The sequence below is a fragment of the Vulpes lagopus genome, chromosome 9 (assembly GCF_018345385.1).
Source record: "Vulpes lagopus strain Blue_001 chromosome 9, ASM1834538v1, whole genome shotgun sequence".
NCBI classification, from domain to species: domain Eukaryota; kingdom Metazoa; phylum Chordata; class Mammalia; order Carnivora; family Canidae; genus Vulpes; species Vulpes lagopus.
Genome location: NC_054832.1, coordinates 25883490 through 25904078, shown reverse-complemented (window position 1 = coordinate 25904078; position 20589 = coordinate 25883490). Strand labels below are relative to the sequence as shown.

At 32.0% G+C, this 20589-nt stretch overlaps 1 protein-coding gene across 3 annotated transcripts in view; it reads right to left on the bottom strand.

Moving 5' to 3' along the window:
- Positions 1 to 2270: 2270 nt before the first annotated feature.
- The window catches only part of CSMD3 (CUB and Sushi multiple domains 3), a 1188176-nt gene continuing 1169857 nt past the window's right edge, over positions 2271 to 20589 (bottom strand). For all 3 annotated transcript variants that reach the window (XM_041769740.1, XM_041769741.1, XM_041769742.1), the window contains 5 exons: positions 15496 to 15654; positions 12864 to 12976; positions 10166 to 10253; positions 7941 to 8076; positions 2271 to 4231 (listed from right to left, as the gene is read on the bottom strand). In XM_041769740.1, the coding sequence (XP_041625674.1) occupies positions 4072 to 4231; positions 7941 to 8076; positions 10166 to 10253; positions 12864 to 12976; positions 15496 to 15654 (656 nt within the window). In that variant the 3' untranslated portion in view covers positions 2271 to 4071. The remainder of the gene's footprint in view (positions 4232 to 7940; positions 8077 to 10165; positions 10254 to 12863; positions 12977 to 15495; positions 15655 to 20589) is intronic.

Sequence of the window (20589 nt, the reverse complement as noted above, 5' to 3'; positions counted from 1 at the left end):
ATTCAAATAAGTTCCTTCAGGAGATATCGGTTTTGACTCAAGGGTATAAAAGATACTTGCTGAGAAGGAAGGCCATAAGGTTTCTTTTAAGTCATACTATGTAGATGGTTCTATATTTTTCTCTATATTTATATATCTTATTGGCCCTGCCAAAGTACTTGGGTTCATCTCTATTTTCAATGTTATGCTAATAGTTATAATGAAGGTTTGGATCTTATGAGAGTTTAAATAGATTTCTTGTTTTATGTTTTGAAATATAATTTATGCCTATGAATTTGAATATATAGAATATACTTATTTTTCAAGGCTAATAAAATTATTACACATGGTTGGGAAAATATTTGGCAGGTGTTCACTAGTGCCATTGTTTGTATACTAAAGAATGAAATCTAATATCCAGTGGCCATTTCTACTCTTCTAGCAACTTTAAATCTGCTCTTACATTGGAAACCAAGCTCATATCATGATGACAAAAAGATGTTTCTCAGATTTTTGCAACATGTATATCCTTTTGTGTCAATATCCCCTTACCTCCAATGTTATCCTAAAAAACAAACAAACAAAAAAAAAAACAAATAAAGAAGCAAATCAATATATTTTCAGCCAAATTTCAAAATACTTATTCTAAGATATTTAACATCATGAATTTCTATAATCTACAGAAAATATTTTTTCCCTTACTTAAACCTATTTTAAGTTTATAGATATCAATACACAGATTAATACTTTTACAATGTATTCTCTTCTCTTTAAGAGAGTAACATCTAGTTATTTTTGTGGACTCTTCTGGCCAATGATAGGTATTTTTTTTTCTCTCTTTTATTTGTAAGTGTAAAGAACAGGGATATATATATATATTTTTTTTTCTGACCCTTTGGTCTATTTCCACAATTATTATCATCAGGCTCTAGTATCAAGGCATCCTGGGTGGAACCTTGGAACCTATTGGTTTAATGTTCTTAAATATAAAGGAATTACTAGAGGCTCTTGAAAATTAATTGAAATTTAATAAGAGAATAGAGTTTAATTATTATCATCATAAAATGTATATATTTATCATCATGCCATGAACTTTAAATATCTTATAATTTTGTTAACTATACTCCAATAAAGCTGGTAAAAAATAAAAAATAAAATTATTCCCACTAAAACTGCTGCTAACTTTTGAGATGAGGATAAAGGACATTAAGATAAGAAATAATCAAAGTCTAATAAGGAGACATAAAACAGGAAAGGGTATTATGAAAAATATCAGAAAAAATTAAAAATTTAATTTAAATTAAATTAAATTAAAAAGTAGGGGGAGAGCAGCCTGGGTGGCTCAGCGTTTTAGCACCACCTTCGGCCCAGGGTGTGATACTGCAGTCCCGGGATCGAGTTCCACATCGGGCTCCCTGCATGGAGACTGCTTCTCCCTCTGTCTGTGTCTATGCCTCTCTCTGTGCCTCTCATGAATAAATAAATAAAATCTTAAAAGAAAAAGTGGGGGGGGGGGGGGAAAAAAAGCACAGAAAGGAATAAAAATAAGGACAAACAACAACAAAGAAAAATATAGAAGACACGAAATAAGTTTAAAGTGGAATAATACAGTTAAAGTTTAAAACAAAGCTACAGTTATGTCAAGAATCATTCATTTCTCAAATGAAAGTGTAATAAACAAAGAGACTTATAAAGGATGGAGTTGGAGGCTGTGAAATATAAAAACAACATATTTTGTGAAAAAGAGTTCTCTAATAAAATTGAACTTAAGTAACTTGTGAACTTGTGATTTGAACTTTACAGAAACTTGACAAGTTTCTCGAATACAAAATTTTACATGCTACACCCTGGCAAGACAAGTTTCTTTTTGAATATTAGTTTAATGTAGCTATTGAAAAATTATTAAGTTCCTACTTAAAAATAAGTATCTCTAAGAAAATACAATTCAGAAATATTATAAATCATCAGATATACCCAAAATTAGACAGTAGTGTTAAACTATTTACATTTAAGGAATTCTAAGATGAGGTTCTTAGGATACTATTATATTTAGTGGGAATCTGTTTACTTCTAAAGGTGTGTCACACTTGGGGAACTGTAAAATATAAAGCAGAGAAACACCCCCATGTCTCAATATTATGCTGCTAAATAACTATATAAAATGCAGTTTGGGAACTTTAAAACACCAAATAAATTTGCTATCCAGTACACTGGCAGACAATTTTGAGAAGAATACACATTTTACAAAAGCAATTATCCATTTTTATTTTGTTTACATTGCACTGAAAATTTACATCATACTTTTACAAAGTTTTTTTTTCATAAAAATATACTTCTTTACAAAAGTGTATGCATTAATATAAGAGGAGTAGCCAGTTGCAGAAGAAACATTGTTTAAACAAGATCTTAAATGTATTAACCTTAACATTAATGAATGAATCATTGTTATTGCAGTCATTTGAATAAACAAGAATAAATAACTGATGGCATAAAATTTAAAACAGCATCCTGTCAGTAGAGTACAATGTTGAGAAAATTGTATGAATTTCCAAAACAATGTATCTCAAAGTGGTTTACAAGAAATTCACTAAATGTTGTAGAGATAGATCCAAGCAGCGCTTCCGGGTGCAATGATTTCTCTTAGGCACTCTGTCTCATGATACAAAAAGTCGAAACTGTTTACAGAGTTATCCATATTTGAGAGGGACAACAATAAAAGAGTTCACACTGGGTACGTAATTTATTCAATGACGTAAAACATGCTATAAAAGGAAGACAATGACCTATTAAATCAATATGCTGGCATTACTGTGATACAGTTGTAAATGAGCCACCAATAACTTGCAAATGCAAACCATAATTTGACAATGAAAGAAACCTGTCATATCTGAAACCTGCTTCTTAAGAATAATAATATACACACTTTAAAATATATGAAAATTGGGAAAAGCTACAATTTAGGAAATAAATTTATATGGGTGATTTGAAAGTGTAAATTGTTTGTAAGCATTATATTTATGGGCTGGTCCAAAATGTGTCTAACTCACTGTTAGATAAAAGTTAAAAGCTTAAAATCTTATGTTCCTAACTCATTGTTGATAAAGGTTCAAAACAATGTTAAATAAATTTAAAGGCTCAACTGGAAGGAAAATAGGATATACCAGAGACTAAATACAGTAGATCAATAGGTTCTATTTGGTCTTTCGAAAACTTTGGAAATTGTGGTAAAGGATTGTAAGATTGGTGTCTCAGATAACTGCAAAATCATCATTATTATAAATAATTTTTGCCAGCTAGAGTGGTTTCTGGGTGACAAAGCAGATTGAAGCAAGGTAATCAACTACTGCCCCACAGCTTACGGAATAATATTGGTTACAACATAATGAGGGAATGGGGAGAATAGCACAATGATCTTGCCATTTGCAGAAACTGTGACTACCAGTCTAAAAAAAGAATAGCAATATGATGCTGGAGAACACCAGAAAGAGTCAAATCAGAGTAGGCAGTCTTATCTCTTTTGTGACATCAATTAGCTCATAAATACTTCAGGGTATGACTCAATCTGAAATAACTATGGAAATAAGGAAGACAATGGCTCAATTAACAAGAACGAACAGTGGATAGAGTGGTGTGAAATATGGATTCATGGTATGATGTAGCTCATGACAGTTAAAGAGAAGTCAGTGATCTATTGACTCTTGTAAGTATAGCTCTTATTTCTACCCTATATCTTTTTTTTTTTAAACCCAGTCCCTCTAATATACTTTATAAAGCACAGAAATACTGAGAGTGGATGCTCCTCCAATATATGCAAATAAGTTTATGTTTTAGAATAATCTCCTTTTAAAAAAAGCAAATAAACTGTGAGTAAGCACTCTCAGAGTGCAGCCAAATTTCTGTAAAACTCTCCATGGTAAACATGAAGAAGAATTATAGTCCAGTTTATGAAAAAACACTCTTCTCTATCATTCCTCAGGAAAAGGTGACCCAGCAAGTCCTGAAAAGTGTGCTTTAATTTGTTTAGCAGTGAACTAAATGTACACTGTTTTGTGTCGATTTCCACTCTTCTGAAGGAGATGAAGAGTTGTCGCATTATACCATTGTGCAGACCGTATTCAAGTTGGGATCAAATCGTACTGCCTTCCCTTCCACTGACTTTGCGTTGGTGTCATACATGGGGTTCTCAAAAGCTGCTTGGCCATTGTTATTTTCATGAACTGAACATCCTGTATACTGTGTTTTGGGTGCAGTCCTGTTGATGAGAACATTGATTAGCTATATGTTAGCTTTCTTCTAGAAACAGCAAAGTAGGGATCAAACATAATATACTTGAATTATCATTGCTAATGCATAATCTAACTTCAAAGTATTGGTTGAGAAATCATAAGCTCAATACAACAAATTTGAACAATTTACCAGTCACTCTTAAACCCTGAGTGATTTTTATTATTTACATATAATACGTATTAATGTACAGAACCAATATGAGTAATACAGGTATAAATAAATGTCTTATGGCTATTCTCATAAATTTAAATTTTCTGATGCACTAATAAATAATCATTATGAATTAGCATGTATACTATAAATGCTATGGTGATGATAAAATTTAAATCTCATTACTATCCATCTATCTATCCATCCATCCATCCATCCATCCATTCATTCATTCCTTGAATATTTACTGAGTATCTGTTATGTGCCAAGCATGTCCCTAAGCATTGGATATAATTTTTTTTTAAAGATATTACAAGGAAGGCATTACTTTCATGGAGCTCATAATGTAGTGATAGGAAATAACTAATAAATATTTGTTAATTAAGTTAAAAAGCAAAAAAAAAAATAAAGCAAGAAATAATAGGTAATAAGAATTGTTCTGATGATAAGGAAAACTGTTGATATGATAGGAAATAACAGGGACCCACTTTAGGAGAAGTGATAAAGAAAAGCATCTCTGAGAAAGTAAAGAGTAATCTGAGACTTGAAGGACAAGAAGGAGACAGGTCTACATTAATTAAAGAAGGATTTCAGAAAGAGCAAAAAACTAACACAGAGGCCTAACTTGGGAAGGTACTTGAAGTATTTCAAAAACAGAAACACTCAATTTTCTTAAAAATTATATACATTAGAATAATACATTCAAAATCTTAAAGAAGAAATGACTATACTGGTAATTAAGTCATGAAAATAGTTTCCAAAGAGTTACTGATAATTGAACATTGAACATTTGGTTTTACTAAAATACATGGATTCTAGGCTGGCTGGTATAACTTGCTAATCTTAAATTCCTGTTTCATTTTTTTGTTGTTGTTTCCCCTTTGACAAATCTTGTTTCTAGTTTCCCCCATCACACTTCATAATATGCTGATATTCATTATGGTACAAAGGCAGACTTGCCCCTACCTGTTTCTGGGCCCTAATTCCTAAGATAGATATATCTTAAAATAAATCTTTTTCTCAACTCCTTTGTTTACAACAAACACCACAAATTTCAACTACCTTATCATATTTTGTATTTGCTATTATATTATTTTACTTTCCCTAATGCATTTTCTGAATTTTTCTCTATACTAAAAATTGCTAGGTGATTTGCATGCCAATAAATTTTGTTAAAGCTATTTTAAGTTTCTTTCAATGGGATCACCTAGTTATATTGCTTACAGCTTGCTCTAGCCAGGTGCATAATTCTAATGGATAGTATTTGTCTCCCTTTTTTCAAGCTAGAGTCATAATAAAAACCAGAAGCAACATGATTTTCTTTTAATTAAGCAAGAATTGTGAAGATACAAAGAAGTGTCCTTTTACTAATATTAAACAAGAGTTTTAAGGAAAATGATATAAAGTTTTGAAAAGTTTTATGCTATCAACAAAAATTAACTTGAAATAAATTGAACCTTTCAGTATAAGAGCTAAATCTATTAAACTCTTTGGATAAAACATATAGGTCAATCTGATCTTGATTCACGACCTTGAATCTGGAAATAGTTTCTTAGATATGACACTACAAGCACATAAGAAACATAAGAAAGTAACATAAGAAAATTGACAAATTGGACTTTATCAAAATGAGAAACTTCTATGTATCAAAGGACACTACAAAGAGAGTGGAAATGCAACTCACAGAAAGGGAGAAATATTTGCAAACCATATGTATACTAACAATCTAGTCTTCAAAATATATAAAGAACTTTTACAATTCAACAAGACATACAACCCAATTAAAAAATGAGCAAATACTTGAATAAGCATTTCTTCAAAGAATAATGGCCAAGAAACACTGAAGAGATGCTCAATATTATTAGTAATTAAGGAAATGCAAATTAAAATCACAATGAGATACCACTTCACATATATATTAGGATGACTATAATTTAAAAAAAGAAAGAAAATAAAACAGAAAATAACAAGTGTTGGCATGGAGGTGGAGAAAGTTGAACAGTCACACATTGCTGGTGGGGATACAACATGGTGCAGTTGCTCTGCAAAACAGTTTGTGCCTCCCAGGAAGTTAAATGTAGAATTACTATATAACCCAGCAATTCTATTTTGAGATATATACTCAAAAGCACTAAAGCAGATGTCCAAACAAAACTTGTATACAACGTATATAGCAGCACCATTCACAATAGCAAAAATGTAGGAACAAGCCAAACACCCGTCAACTGATAAATGGACATATTTAAACAGAACACATTCAAACATAGAATGGAATATTACTCAGCCATATAAAGGAATGGAGTACTAATCAATACTATAACATGGAAGAAACTTGAAAAAAAAAAAAACGAGTTGAAGAAACTAGATATAAAATATTATACTATTACATGATTCCATTTATATGAAATACCCAGAATAGGCGAACAAGTAGAAAAGCAGATTAGCAGTTGCCTAGGGCAGGAGTGGAAAGAATGGGAGATGACTAATTAATGGGCATAGAGTTTCCTTTTGGGGTAATGAAAATATTCTGGAACTGGCAGTGATGGTTCCATGGCATTGTGAATATACTAAATGCTACTAAATTGTACAAATGGTTTTGTGTTATATATATTTTATAAAAATAGGTTTTTGTAAAAAAGATTGCAATGGCTTGCTCAATAAATAAATTTAGTGAAGATTTTTTTATCCTTAATAAAATTTGGTATTTTCAAGGCCTAAGCAGCTAATAATATTCAATTATTATTACAAATTCATGTAATATTAAATATTAAATTTATATTAAATAAATTATTCTTAGATAATCTAGACTGAAATATATTTTAAAAGGTCAGTTTTGAGAAAAATGCAGTTAGGTAACATTCATTTAATTATCTGGTTACCTATATGTGTTTTTCTTCATAAAAGTAGTCCTATTTGGACAACAGTATAATCAAGCCCATCACTTGGGATGTTGTAATGGACATAGTAAACAAGGACAAACCAATAATATGCATAGTCATAGAATAGATATATTAGAAAGATAACATAATAATTGCATAATCTTCTAAAACCAGCAGAGGAAAAGGAGAAGATTAGAGGATTTTACCGTCTGTCAGGTTGGGTAAAATTGGTCAGTACTGTCATGTGAACTAAAGAGGATTGGACACAAATTTCCTAGTTCTCTAAATCTGGCAGCAAGTATCACCTCTATAATTCAAGCCTTAACCTGGATTTTGTATCTCTAAAGTCTCATTATGGATAATGCAAAACTAACTGATACAATTAAGTATGTACCAGGAAACTGTACATAGGCAAAGTAACAAGGGTTAAATTGAATGCTTGCAATTTTTGTTTTGTCATGTTGGGGTGGTGGGAGGCAGGCCAGGGAAATTAGGTTTCTAACAACTGTTGCAATACTTGGCACACATTGTTTTCAACAACCCAGAAAAAAAAAAAAATGGAAGTTAGGAATTGAACTAGAGTAGTAAAAAGAACATGAAATTAAAGATTTGGGAAACATTTTATAGGTATATCAACAAACTTACCTTTGTTTATAAAGATAAAATCCAAATCCTGCAAATATAAGTGCAAAAAAAGGCACAAGAATAGCAATGGCCACAGAACTACTGTTTGTACCATGAGGCTGATTTGAAGAATTTGAGCCTTCTGACATATTCAGTCCTATAAAAAAAAAAAAAATCAACTTTATTTTATCACAATTGATTTTTATTTTTATGAAATGATCATCTTCTTTCTTTTTCAAGATATCTACTTGGAAATGTACATAGTAAACAAAAGTAATTCACGACACTTCTTCAACTCTTTTCCACACAAGTTTGTATAGTGCCTTCTATGTACAAGACATTTTTTCCAGGAAAGAATACAGAATGAAAGCAGAGTCTCTGGACCAAAGAGTTTATACAATTGTGGGAAGAATACAGTGACACAAATAAGTGTAGACATCAAGCATGAATTAATGATCAATGTGTTTTAGGAAGAGAAGGACTAATTCCATCTGGTGGTATATAAGAATGCATTCTGTAGAATATACAGTATGAGCTTGACTTTGAAGAATTATTAGAACAATTAATTGAGAAGGAAGCAGGATCATCATAACCTCAGAAATGGGAAGGTGAGTAGCATATTTAAAAGATGTGACAAGCACTAGGTGTAGCTGTGTGGAAAGGATGTAGAGGTAGGCATGAATGAGTGTGTAAGAGGAAGATGCTAAAATGATAAAACTATGGCCATATCCTGAAAAGCCATTACATCATTCTAAAAAGTTCAAACTCATTACCTACTTGCAGTGAGGGACAACTGAGAGTGTTTAGAAATAAGAGCCTCTGTGATAAGACACACAATTTAGAACATTGACTAGGGTGGGATAGGCTTGAGAAAATTGGGACTGGAAGCAGAAGTACTTCAAAGGTCATGGCAACAACCCAGATAAAAATGGAAATTGATCTGTATCTTAGAGCATTAGGAAGAACATGAAAAGATAGAGTTAGCTGAACATTTTGTAGTTAAAAATCAACAGAACTTGTTTGTGAGGATAAGAGGTAGAAGAGCACAGGATGAGAAGCATTGTACTTGAGGATGAGTAAATGGAGAAGATGTTAGCACAATTAGGAAATGAGAAAAATCAGGTTTGTCAATGTGTTGGCATACGGATAGGGGAAGAGAAAATTGCAGACAGGTTGTCTTTCACTTTTTACTTTTATTTTCCCAAGACAGAAATAACTCCTTTTTATAGGTTCTGTTTTAGACATATAGTGTTTGAGATGTTTTTGAGAATAGTAGGCAAAAATATCTTGCATTAAATTACACAACTATGTTAATGTATTCTGTTAATGAATGTTGTCTTCAAAACTAATACAATTTTAGGCAAGACATTATCTGAAATGACATCTTACTATTCTTATTCACTTTGAGAAAGCTAATTTCCCTTTTTGATAAACAGTTATGTTCAAACTAAGTTATACCTTAGTCTAGGTTAAAAGTTAATACTTTATTTTCTACCCCATTTTTCCAGGGACTCAAAATATTTAGGTAAAAGTTCAAAGTAATGGAATTTCTAATATAAATATCAAATAGTAGTTTTAGAGTCTGAATTTATTCTTTATATATCAATACCATAATATAATAATGGAAGACAATATACCTTAAGAAAATTATGTGCCACAAGTTATGTTAATAATTATATTTGCCCAAGACCATTAAATATTTATGTACATTTTTAGAAGAGTTGGGAAGAAGAATGACAAAATTCTGTGCCTCCCACTATAAGAAATTTACATATCTGAATAGTACAAAGCCCCCAAAAGAGGTCCATTCCTCAGAGTTATTTTCCCTTTCCAGACCATAGGAATTTTTCAAAGTGCCATTACATTTTTGAAAGAGAAAGTTGCAATATTCAAACTGAAGAAAAGTACTATAGTTCTCATGAGATAAAATAAAAACATTTACAGTTTAATATTTTCTTTTATATCTGTATCACTTTTTCTCCTTTTTACTTGCTAAGGGCAAGACAGTGTGTCATATTTATTAGAAATATGACAAAAACCAAGCACTGTACAGGGTTGGTACATAGAGAATCAATATTTTGAAGAATGTGATTACTTAAAAGGCTATCAAATGTATCAATGTATAATCCTGACAGTGCAAAATTCAAAATGTAGTAAGTGTGCCTAATGTACAGAATCCACTGTATTTTTCTTATGATGTCTAGAGTAATAAAGGAACTACATGAAAATGAAAATGAATACATTACCTAGTCTTTGTAGTCCAAATTGCCCATAATCTTTGCCCTGAATAAATCCTTGAAATACATAAGTAGCTCCATCAGGCTCAGCAGAAACCTAGAAATATGTATAAGGTTGATTAAATCTGAAGATTGGACACAGCTATATTTTCCCAGCCTTAATACATATTCAGTTTTACTCTTAAATGAATTTTATGCAGAGTTTCTAACTCTGTATCTTCTTCCTATATAAAACACTACACATTGTGCAAATTTGCCATCATTATAAGCAAAATCAAAATGTTGATTTTTAAGTAATTAGAGTATTAGAAAAAAGGGAGGTTGGTTATTAATATAATAATATAGATATATAGACATTTCTTTTAGCCTAAGAAACCTACTGTAATAAAAGGGGGTAATGATATGATGAAACAGAACAAAGCAAAGGATCAATTAAAAATTAAAGTAGAAAACTGTACTTTGTAGATTCAATTACTATTTCGCATGTATGCACTCTCTCTCTGCGTCCCACCAGTCTACATAGGTAGAATGTACTTTCCATCTCATTGGGTTTGGTCCTGTGACTTGCTTTGGCCAATGAAATGTGGGTGGAATTAACAGTATGTCAGTTCTAAGCCTAGGCCTTAAGAGGCATGTTTCCCATTATAATAAATGAAAGATGCCAGTCACAAAAGACCACATATTACATGATTCCATAAATATGAATATCTAAAACAGAGAAATCCATAGAGATAGAAGATAAATTTGTGGCTGCTTAGGGCTAGGGTGGAGATGAGAGGTGGATGGGTAGGGTGATAGCTAAAGAGTGTGGAGTTTCTTTTTGAGGTAATGGAAATATTCTAAAATCAACTGTAGTGATGGTTACACACTTGTAAATATACTAAAAGCCACTGAATTGTACACTTTAAATGGGTGAAGTATATAGTATATGAATTGTATCTCAATTGAGGTGTTTAAAACACATTACCCATCAGAGTTTCTGACCTCTGACAAGAGAATATGCTCTGGGTAGCTGCTGCCCCTCCAGCCTGGGCCCCAGAATAAGAACCTAGAGCAGACCTGAACTTGCTATCACAGCCTCAAGTGGAACACCCAAAACTAGCCCCAGATACATGAGAAACAAAACAAAACAAAAAAATATTTCTTTGGCCCTGAGATTTTTGTGGTTGTGTCTAATGCTGTAAATGCTGACTATACCATGTATCTTGCATGTGTATAAAACCTTATATTTAAAAAAATACTTTACATGCATATTGTGATTTGCTCTCATAAATAAAATAGAAATAGATATATTTCATTGTTCCTGATAACTAGTAATATGAATTTGCTCATAAAATTGTTTTAATTAGGGCAGCCCTGGTGGTGCAGTGGTTTAGTGCTGCAGGGTGTGATCCTGGAGACCTGGGATCGAGTCCCACGTTAGGCTCCTTGCATGGAGCCTGCTTCTCCCTCTGCCTGTGTCTCTGTCTCTGTGTGTGTGTGTGTGTGTGTGTGTGTCTCATGAATAAATAAATAAAATCTTTAAAAAAAAAAGGATTGTTTTAATTAGTTACCTAAGTCCTGTATGCTATTGTAAAGGTTGTAAAAGATCTTGAATTCTTACCCTAAAAAGCAAAATATCATACCCACCCGGCCATAGCAGTCTGACATGTCAGAAGAAGTGATTATTTCCTTATTATCAGACACCATAGTCTAGTCATGGTCATTTTTAAAAATGAAATGCTCCTAAAAAGAATAGCTCAAACTCTAATATTTAAATGAGTGAATTCATTTTGTTTGCTTCCTAGATGAAATAATACAATTACACAATTTGAGTGCATTGAAGACATGAGTTAATTTCCAACTCCACAAATAATGGCACAGATAAGGAAATAAGATAAACATTTTTTCTCCTTGGGTCCTAAACTTATTGAAGCCTATGACTTACTATCTTCTTTCCCACTAGGTTTTCCTTATAAAAGAAGACCTGTTAGTTGTTAGGATGTAGCCAGAATTCTCCTGCTCATTTTTTAAGAAAGACTCTGGGGGAATATGTGAATAGAGACTTGTTGCATCTAACTGCCAATTTAGAAATTCCACATAAGTGGCTGAATAGGACAGGGTGATTCCATGGTGAAGCTATGGTAACTATTTCTCCACTTGAACTAATTCACATAACTTTCTTCTCATAAACAGGTTTATAAAATATCTCAAATATTTATAAAATATCCTACATCTGTTAAATTTACAGGAAAAAAAATTAAGTGTGTTGAGCATACTTAGTTTTTCTGATGCATTTTGTAAATATGCTGCATATGTTTTCAACAGTAGACCCAGACAAAGAATGAATTATATGTTACCTAGATTTATTTATCATAGTACTGACCATAGACAAAATACAATTGATGAAACCATAAAAAAAACTATATGGCCTTCATACACATAAATACTACGAAAGTAAGCAAAATTCATCAGGATCCAGTCATTCTAGGTTTAACATTCTAGATTATTAAGTATTTACACTGAATCTTTTTCTCAAAATAATTTACCCAGAATAGTACTTTTGCCATTTTATATGTGCATGTGTGTTCATAATTAGCTAAATTTAGAAATTTACCTTTTTCCGTAATCTTAATGACAAATTATAGCACAAAATGGTTATTAAAATTAGCAGCAGACATTTAAAGAGCAATACAAAAAAAAAAAAAAAAAAAAGAGCAATACTTACAAAGCCATCCATGGCCCAATTGTCCTCCTTCATTTTCTTCACAGAAGCATGAGTTGGTACTTTAATAAGGTAGATATGTAACATTAAGCGAGCTTCCTGGCTTTTATATACCCCTGTAAAATGTAAGGACATTTTAGTCTACCAATTTTGTAAATAGTTCTGCTTTATTTTATTGTCTTTAACTCTTTAAATATATCATGTAATGCATGTGACAGGAACAGAAATCAAACAAGGGCAAGTCAAAACCTGCTTCATCCACATGCTTTCCACAAATCCTGCAAAATATGTTAATTTCTCAGCTGAAATTCTCAAAATCTTAATTGTGGGCTTTAAATTACCTATGCTATTAATGAAGTATTATCATTCTTAATAACATCAGTCCATGATATTGTAAACAAAATGATTTCTGCCTCCAGTGAGATTTAAAATCTTTAAAGATGGAAATCACATGTTAAAATTCCTGATATTTTTCTTAATAATGAATTTGGTGCTAACCCAATTGAAAGAATATTCTAGGTGCTATTAGAGCCATAGAGGAGAAAATATATGTTCTTATCTAAAGATAGGATGCTTAAAAGCATTTCCAATAAAGTAGGAGATATAAGTCAGATACATAACCAACTAAAATACATGAAAAAATATGATAAATAAAAGGCCAGAAGAGAGAGGGATCATTTCACAATGGAGTGATTAGGAAATGCTTATGGACTGGGTCCTGAAAATAAAGTGAGATTTTTAGTTTTAGAAGGTAAATATAGGTAATGGCATAAAAGAGAAAAGCAAACATATATATTATGGGTTTTTTTTTCTTAAACAGTGAGTATTCTAAGAGTAGGAATAAGCTGGGGTATAAATGTGCTTAGGGGAATATTAGGAGATAAGAGTCTAAGTAAAAAATATTATGATTAACTTATGGTTGAAATTTGACTCCTTCATTCATTTATTTAATCTTTCACCTATGTTATAAAGTTTCATAAGAATATGCTAGGAATACAAAGATGATCCATAGATTTTGACCTAAACTAAGTTACAGTTACTAGGGAAATACAAAAATAATGAAAAATAATATTGCTGGGAAAATGTTATAATTGATTTATATGGAGACAGTGAGAGCAAATGTATCTATTTATGTTTTTTCTATATTTGTAGGAATTTATTTTGAAATTTCTCTAGGTTAGATTAAATATACATTTATTTTGTGCAAACTCATAGATAATAAAGAGAAAAAGGTTATGTCTCAAATAAATCAGTAGTCATAATTTTATTTTGTTACTATAAAGCTTTTTCAATTTACATCACTGTAACTGTGTATAGTTTTTTAAAAATATAATACATATTAGCTTCCAATACTTTAACAGAGAATCATTCAATAATACAAAATGTTTGACAGTTCTCCTAAAATATACAAAATCAATAAATATAATGTTATTTTCCATTTCATTTATACCACAAATTATCTTATTATTGATAATCTTTAGGATATACATATAGCCAAGAAGCTTATGTATTTATTTTAGAAAGGGAGAGAGAGAGGGCAGGAGAGGGCCAGAGGAAGAGGGAGAGAATCCCAGGTGCAGCATGCCCAATACAAAGCCCAACATGGGGCTCAATCTCATGACCCTGGGATCATAACCTGAGCCAAAATCAAGAGTGGGATGCCTAATTGATTGAGCCACCCAAGCACCCCAACAGCCAAGACATTTAAATTTCATATTTGCAATATCAATATTTTAAAAATATTATTTAAATAAGGGCAATTCAAATTAATCACTTGGACAATATTCACTGAGACTTATTTTGTTCCAGATGCTTTTTTAACTTTTGAAATAGTATGAACTGGAAGGCAAAGAGCTTCCCTCTTAGATCTTTTATTATCGGAGTATAGACAAATAATGTCATATCATGTTATGTAATACCACAGTATACTATACCATAAATAATGAAAAGAAGAAAGTGAAAGAGGATAAGAGTGTGTGAGACTAAGAGTGTGTCTGACTGTGTTTGTGATGAGAATGTTGCTTTAGATAGGATCATTGGGATACTGTTAATGGAAGACATTTGAGAAAACATCTGAATGTCAGAAAAAAAAAAAAAAAACAGAACAAAGGTAATGACGTAAATGTGCACTAGATCGAGGACACAGAAACTTGAGAAGGCTGAGCAGTTGGATAGGGCCTCTGGGTCCCTCAAGCATGTTTAAAGTAGCATAGATCTACCTTTTCTGTCTTCAGTTATGGTATCCATCTAAATATTCTCATTTGAAGAAACAATTCTGTGTCCATAAAACAGTTGCAAGTCACTTATCTGGTCTCTTTGGTGTTATGTGAATGCAGAAAGATTTAGTTATTCAAATCAAAGAACTTTTCAAATCAAAAGAATTATTCCATTTCATGATGTCTCATTCTAGCTACATCAAAATATTCATGAACAAGCTTATTTCAGAATCAGAGTTTTCATTTGTGTAGTAATATTCATGTATCAATCCAAAAATCAGAAAGCCTTGTTTCTTAATAAATTATGAATGTCATTAAAATGTAACAAATATTTCACAGTATAAAAATCACTAATAAAAATGATGCAATTATAGAAGTGAAGGCATAATGGCACTGTTTGCTGTTCTTTAATGTGATACCTGAAAGTAGCAGTTCCATGTTGCTATTGCTGAGTGTGGCATTGACTCTCCCAGTGGAAGCATTGAAACTAGTAACTGTCAAGGTCATGGGTTGTTTCCTTCCTTTGAAATTGTAAGAGCCTTTCCATATGTAATTTTGGGCAAACACATCATCTGGAACTGTAAATAGGTTAAACACATACATTAATTTCATTGTGCCCTGTAAATATAAACATTAAAAATTAGATTAATGGATATTAGTTTATTGAATAATGAAATTTTGCTAAACACACAGCAATGTGAAATGCGTATTACAAAGTGAATTCTTCATATATGTGTTTCAACCTTTTTTGGAATAAACCAAAATTGCAATAACTAGATTTGTATTCATACATGAGTCATCAATCAAAGATAGACAACACCAATTAAAGACATAAGGCTTATATTCAGAACCAGCTAAACATCAAATTTACTTATATTTGGTATCCTCTAGTAACATCTTTCTTTCAGAAGGAAAATAAAATGATTTTACTGAGCCAAGTCAGTCTATATAAAAGTCCCAAGAGGTCTGCTTTTCTCCAGGCAGTATGAATAGATTTATAGAAGGAAGAGCATAGGGTTAAAACCCCCTCTTGCAGAATAGGACTTAAGGACTGTTAGGAGGGATGCTCTTTTGTCCCCTTTACAGAAGACTGAGTTCAGTTATTCCAATAATAGATGCTCCTGAGGAAGAACAGGGCTCCACCATATTGACAGCTTTGAATTACAGTATTTTTAGAAATAAAGAAATTGTCTCTAGAATTGCTCAACTCTCATGGGGGAGAGATGAATTGTGGTCAAATCCAATAATATTTTAAATGTTATAAAACTCATCTAAAGAAGGAATGCTCTTTATTTTAGATAGCCAAACAAGACATTATATTTATAGAAATTAGTTATGTAATTTAGAAGTATATAAGTCAAATATGGCAAAGTCTACCCAGATCCTGAAATGAGGCTAAAAGAAACTTCCATCAATCCTATGCATCACAATAAGGTACATCCCCCAAAAGTAGCTATTCCAGGGAGTTATACTAGAGTTGCCTATTTGTGCAAACGAGTGAATAACAGAATAGGGGAAAGCCTGTTTTCCCCTAACAAGTTATTGACAATTTGTCACCTAGTCTTCACTACATACATCACACTTCTTACTGCCCAGATCACAGAGACTGGGGTAACATTCCTTGAATTCTACTCAGCAAACCAAAATCACAAAACTACTAGAGACATAAAATACATAAAACATAAAATATCCCCAGGAGTTGTATTTTGACTGAATATTTCAACACATGATGTTTTTCTCTATGATAACTCAAGAGCAGTACACCTGAAGGGTTAAGCACTGCAAACAGTAAAGCTCCTTTTAAGTCCCTCCTCTGCAATTTATGAACTGTGTGGTTTTGCATAAATTACTTAACTCTCCAAACCTGAACTTCCTCCTAATTAAAATGAGGTTAACTTAGAGTTATTATGAAGATTAAATGAGATACAGAAAGTGAAGTGTTCAGCTAAGTGATAGATGCTACCATTACTATTACTACTACTGCTGCTGCTGCTACAACTCAGATAAATTAGGAAAGCTGTGGATCTTAGACCTTACTGCATAATTGCTAATAAAATATATTTTAGCAGACACGTATTTAGTAAAATGACTAATCCATAGTTCTGACTCTGTGACCTTTGCCAAGTCATCCTTACAGTGGCACTCCCTTCCCCAAACCCCAAACTTCACAGCTATGTATGCTATAGGGGAATGCTATGTATGCTGTGTATGTATAAAGGAATCTTACCTAGAACTTTGATACAGTGAATGAGTAAAAAGCCCTCAATTTGTTAAAGTTTTTAGTAAAAAAAGTATGTTAAAATTTTTAGTGAAAAAAAGTACCTAAAACAAGTTTGCAGGAGAGAGTGACAAGCTATCTTGCCCTGAAAGACCTGGAATTTGGAAGTAATAGGTTCTTAGTTGTCCAGGTAAAAGCAGGAACAAGGGAGAAAGATACCCTAAGGGCAGTGCCTAACAGTTCATACTCAGTACCTAAGAGTTGTCTGTCTCATTGTTGATTTTCACCTGGACTGTATTGTGATTACTCTTTGCTATCTCTGAACCTTTAAAGAAAACCTATTACACCTGTTGATCTTATCTGTAGTCCTTAGGTAAATTAGTGATGGTTGAAGGAGATGAAAGAGAACCTCAGTGGCAGGAGAAAAGAGCGATGGAAAGATGCAGGTAGCAGCAGCAGCCAAGTACACTGCATGGGTTTTTTTTTTTTTTTTTTGTTTGTTTTTTTTTAACTGCATCGGGTTTTAATCATTGATGTGGAAGGCAATGTTTCACAACCGGGTCTCCAGAAAAACAAGACAAAATGAAACAAAGCAAATGAAAAAAACTGATGAGCAATATTTGCTGATTTCTAGAGTGTAAATATTCCCATAATTGCAGATTTCAAACTCCTATCAACATGAAATCACTGAATGCAAAGTTTGGAAGAAGGCACAGAATTGTCTGTGACAAGCCTGTACCTGCGGGCTCTAGCGTGCCACTGCTGCCTTCTGCCTTTTGAGAAATGCAGCTCAGGTTGGGCAAAGCAGACACCATCTGGTGATTTATTTTCCCGTGTACAATGGGAATGATAATACTTCTTTCTATTGTAGGTCTATTTGGGGATTTAACTATGAATGTGTATTTGGCTGTTCTTTGTAAACTCTAAAATGTCATCCCTCTCTCATTCATGTGGACAATGAAAAGAAGTCTAAGATGTCATGATCCTTTCTTTCAAGGTGTCTGAATTTAAACTTTACTTCACAGGCTTCATAGCATTGCTAAATGTAGTATCATGCTCCTGACTCTGATCCAATTGCCAGATTTCATTCTTGTTATTTTGGAGTAATATAATCACAGTGCCTCATGATTTTAAATTAAATGTTTCTAATGTTTTCCAGTTGAAGATAACATTTACTCTAAAGTTTTACAGATCTTTTTTACTAAAGTTGAAGAAATTCCTTTCCTTTATAATTTATTAAGAGTATTTTTGGAACCAGCTAAATTATAAATAGGTTGCATTTTATCAAATATTTTCTGTGTAGGTATTACACTGATCAGAATTGTTAGCATCTTAATCTCTCAATATTGTAGATTACTTTTAAGGATTACTTAATTTAAAAATATCCCTGCATATCTATCATGAACCCAATTTGGCTCTGTCATCTTTTGGTTTTTCTGTTTATCTATATTTTTGGATTTGATTTGCTAAGATTTTATGTACATTATTTTCATCTATATAAACTGAGTCAAATGGGCTTGTAAATTTCCCTTTTGTATTTTGTATTGATTATTAGAACTATATGGATCCATAGAATGAGATTGATTTTTTTATTCTTTTTTTTTTTTAGAGAGAGAGAGCAAGTGAGTGGGGGAGTGGGGGTGTATGGGTGTAGGGGGTGGATCTTAAGCAGAATCCATGCTGAGTGTGGAGTCTGAGGTAGGACTCCATCTCACTACGAGAAATCATGACCCTGAGATTATGACTCTGAGATCACAATTCTGAGATCATGACCTAAGCTGCAAACTAAGAGTCAACTGACCGCACCACCCAGGCACCCTTCATAGAATGAGATTTCTTGACAAGAAGAGATTTTATAAAATGGGATGACCTGTTCTGTTCCTTTAACATTTGGCAGAACTCATCAGTAGATCCATAAGGACCCGGTTTTTCTCTATGGAAATAGTTTTAAACTACTACTTTATTTGTTATAGGATCATTCAGAATTTATTTTGTTAGTTCTAGTGAAATATACTTTTCTAGTAAGTTGTCCATTTTTTAAAAGTTGTTTTTGACAGTGTTCCATTAATATAATTATAATTGATTTAATCTACTATCTGTGTGGTTATATTCACATTTCCTTTTGTTTTATTATTTAATTTTCGTTGCTTTTTTTTTTTTTTATCAATCTTACCAGAAATTTTCTACATTTCCACCCCAAATAACTACTAGTGGGTTTGTTGAGATTCTTCTATTGCACCTTTAGCAGGTGGGCGTGTGGGGATTGTTTGTTCATTTTATTATTATACTAATTTTCTTCTTTCTTTTGTTTAGTCTGTTATGCTTTATAGATCTTATAAATAGGGCTACTTAAGTCATTAATTCTGTGGCTTTCTTCTTTTTTAAAATCTTTTTTTTTTTAATTTTTTTTTATTTATTTATGATAGTAACAGAGAGAGAGAGAGAGAGGCAGAGACACAGGCAGAGGGAGAAGCAGGCTCCATGCACCGGGAGCCGCTTTCTTCTTTTTTAATGTAAGAATTTAAAGCTATAAATTTCCCTCACAATTTTGCTTTTGGTATAGTCTCCAAGTTTTGATATTTAGATTTTTCAACATAAGTTCTAGTGTTATATTTTCTATTTAATTTCTTATTTAACTTATGAGTTCTTCATGAGTATGGATTTTGTTTTTAATTTCCACATAATCAGAGGTTTTTAAAATATACCTATTTTCTTTTTAACTTTTCTTTCATCATGGTCAAATATCAGATCTGAAGACTGGCTTTGCTTTGAAATTTATACATTTTATTAATTGCTTAATATATGATCACTGTCATACTTATCTCATATGCTTTTGCATAAAATATATAATCTATTATTGTTTGATGCAAAAATTTTTATATATGTATATTGGGTCAAACTAATTAATTGTGTTCTTCCATATTATATTTTATTTTTATGCCTGCTTGATTTATTGATTGGTGACCATAAGTCATATTTTGCCTGGGAAAATCATGTTTTACATTTGATATACTGGAGTTATTATTTAAAACCCCTATCTGCTACTAGAGAAGCCCTCTCCCTTGGAAAATTCTGCATTGATTGACCACTGTAGTTTTCTGATTCCATTGCTAAACTTTCTCTCTTATGTTGACATATTCTTTGATTGCCCTAGTGGCATTCAGTCTATTTCCAGTGCATGTTAAATAAATCAGTGTTTCAGACTGATTTTTTTTTTTGTGGGTACTCTAGTTTTATAGCATGTACCTTGAGAACTTCTGAACACAACTAAAATTAGAAACTAACACTGTTTCTG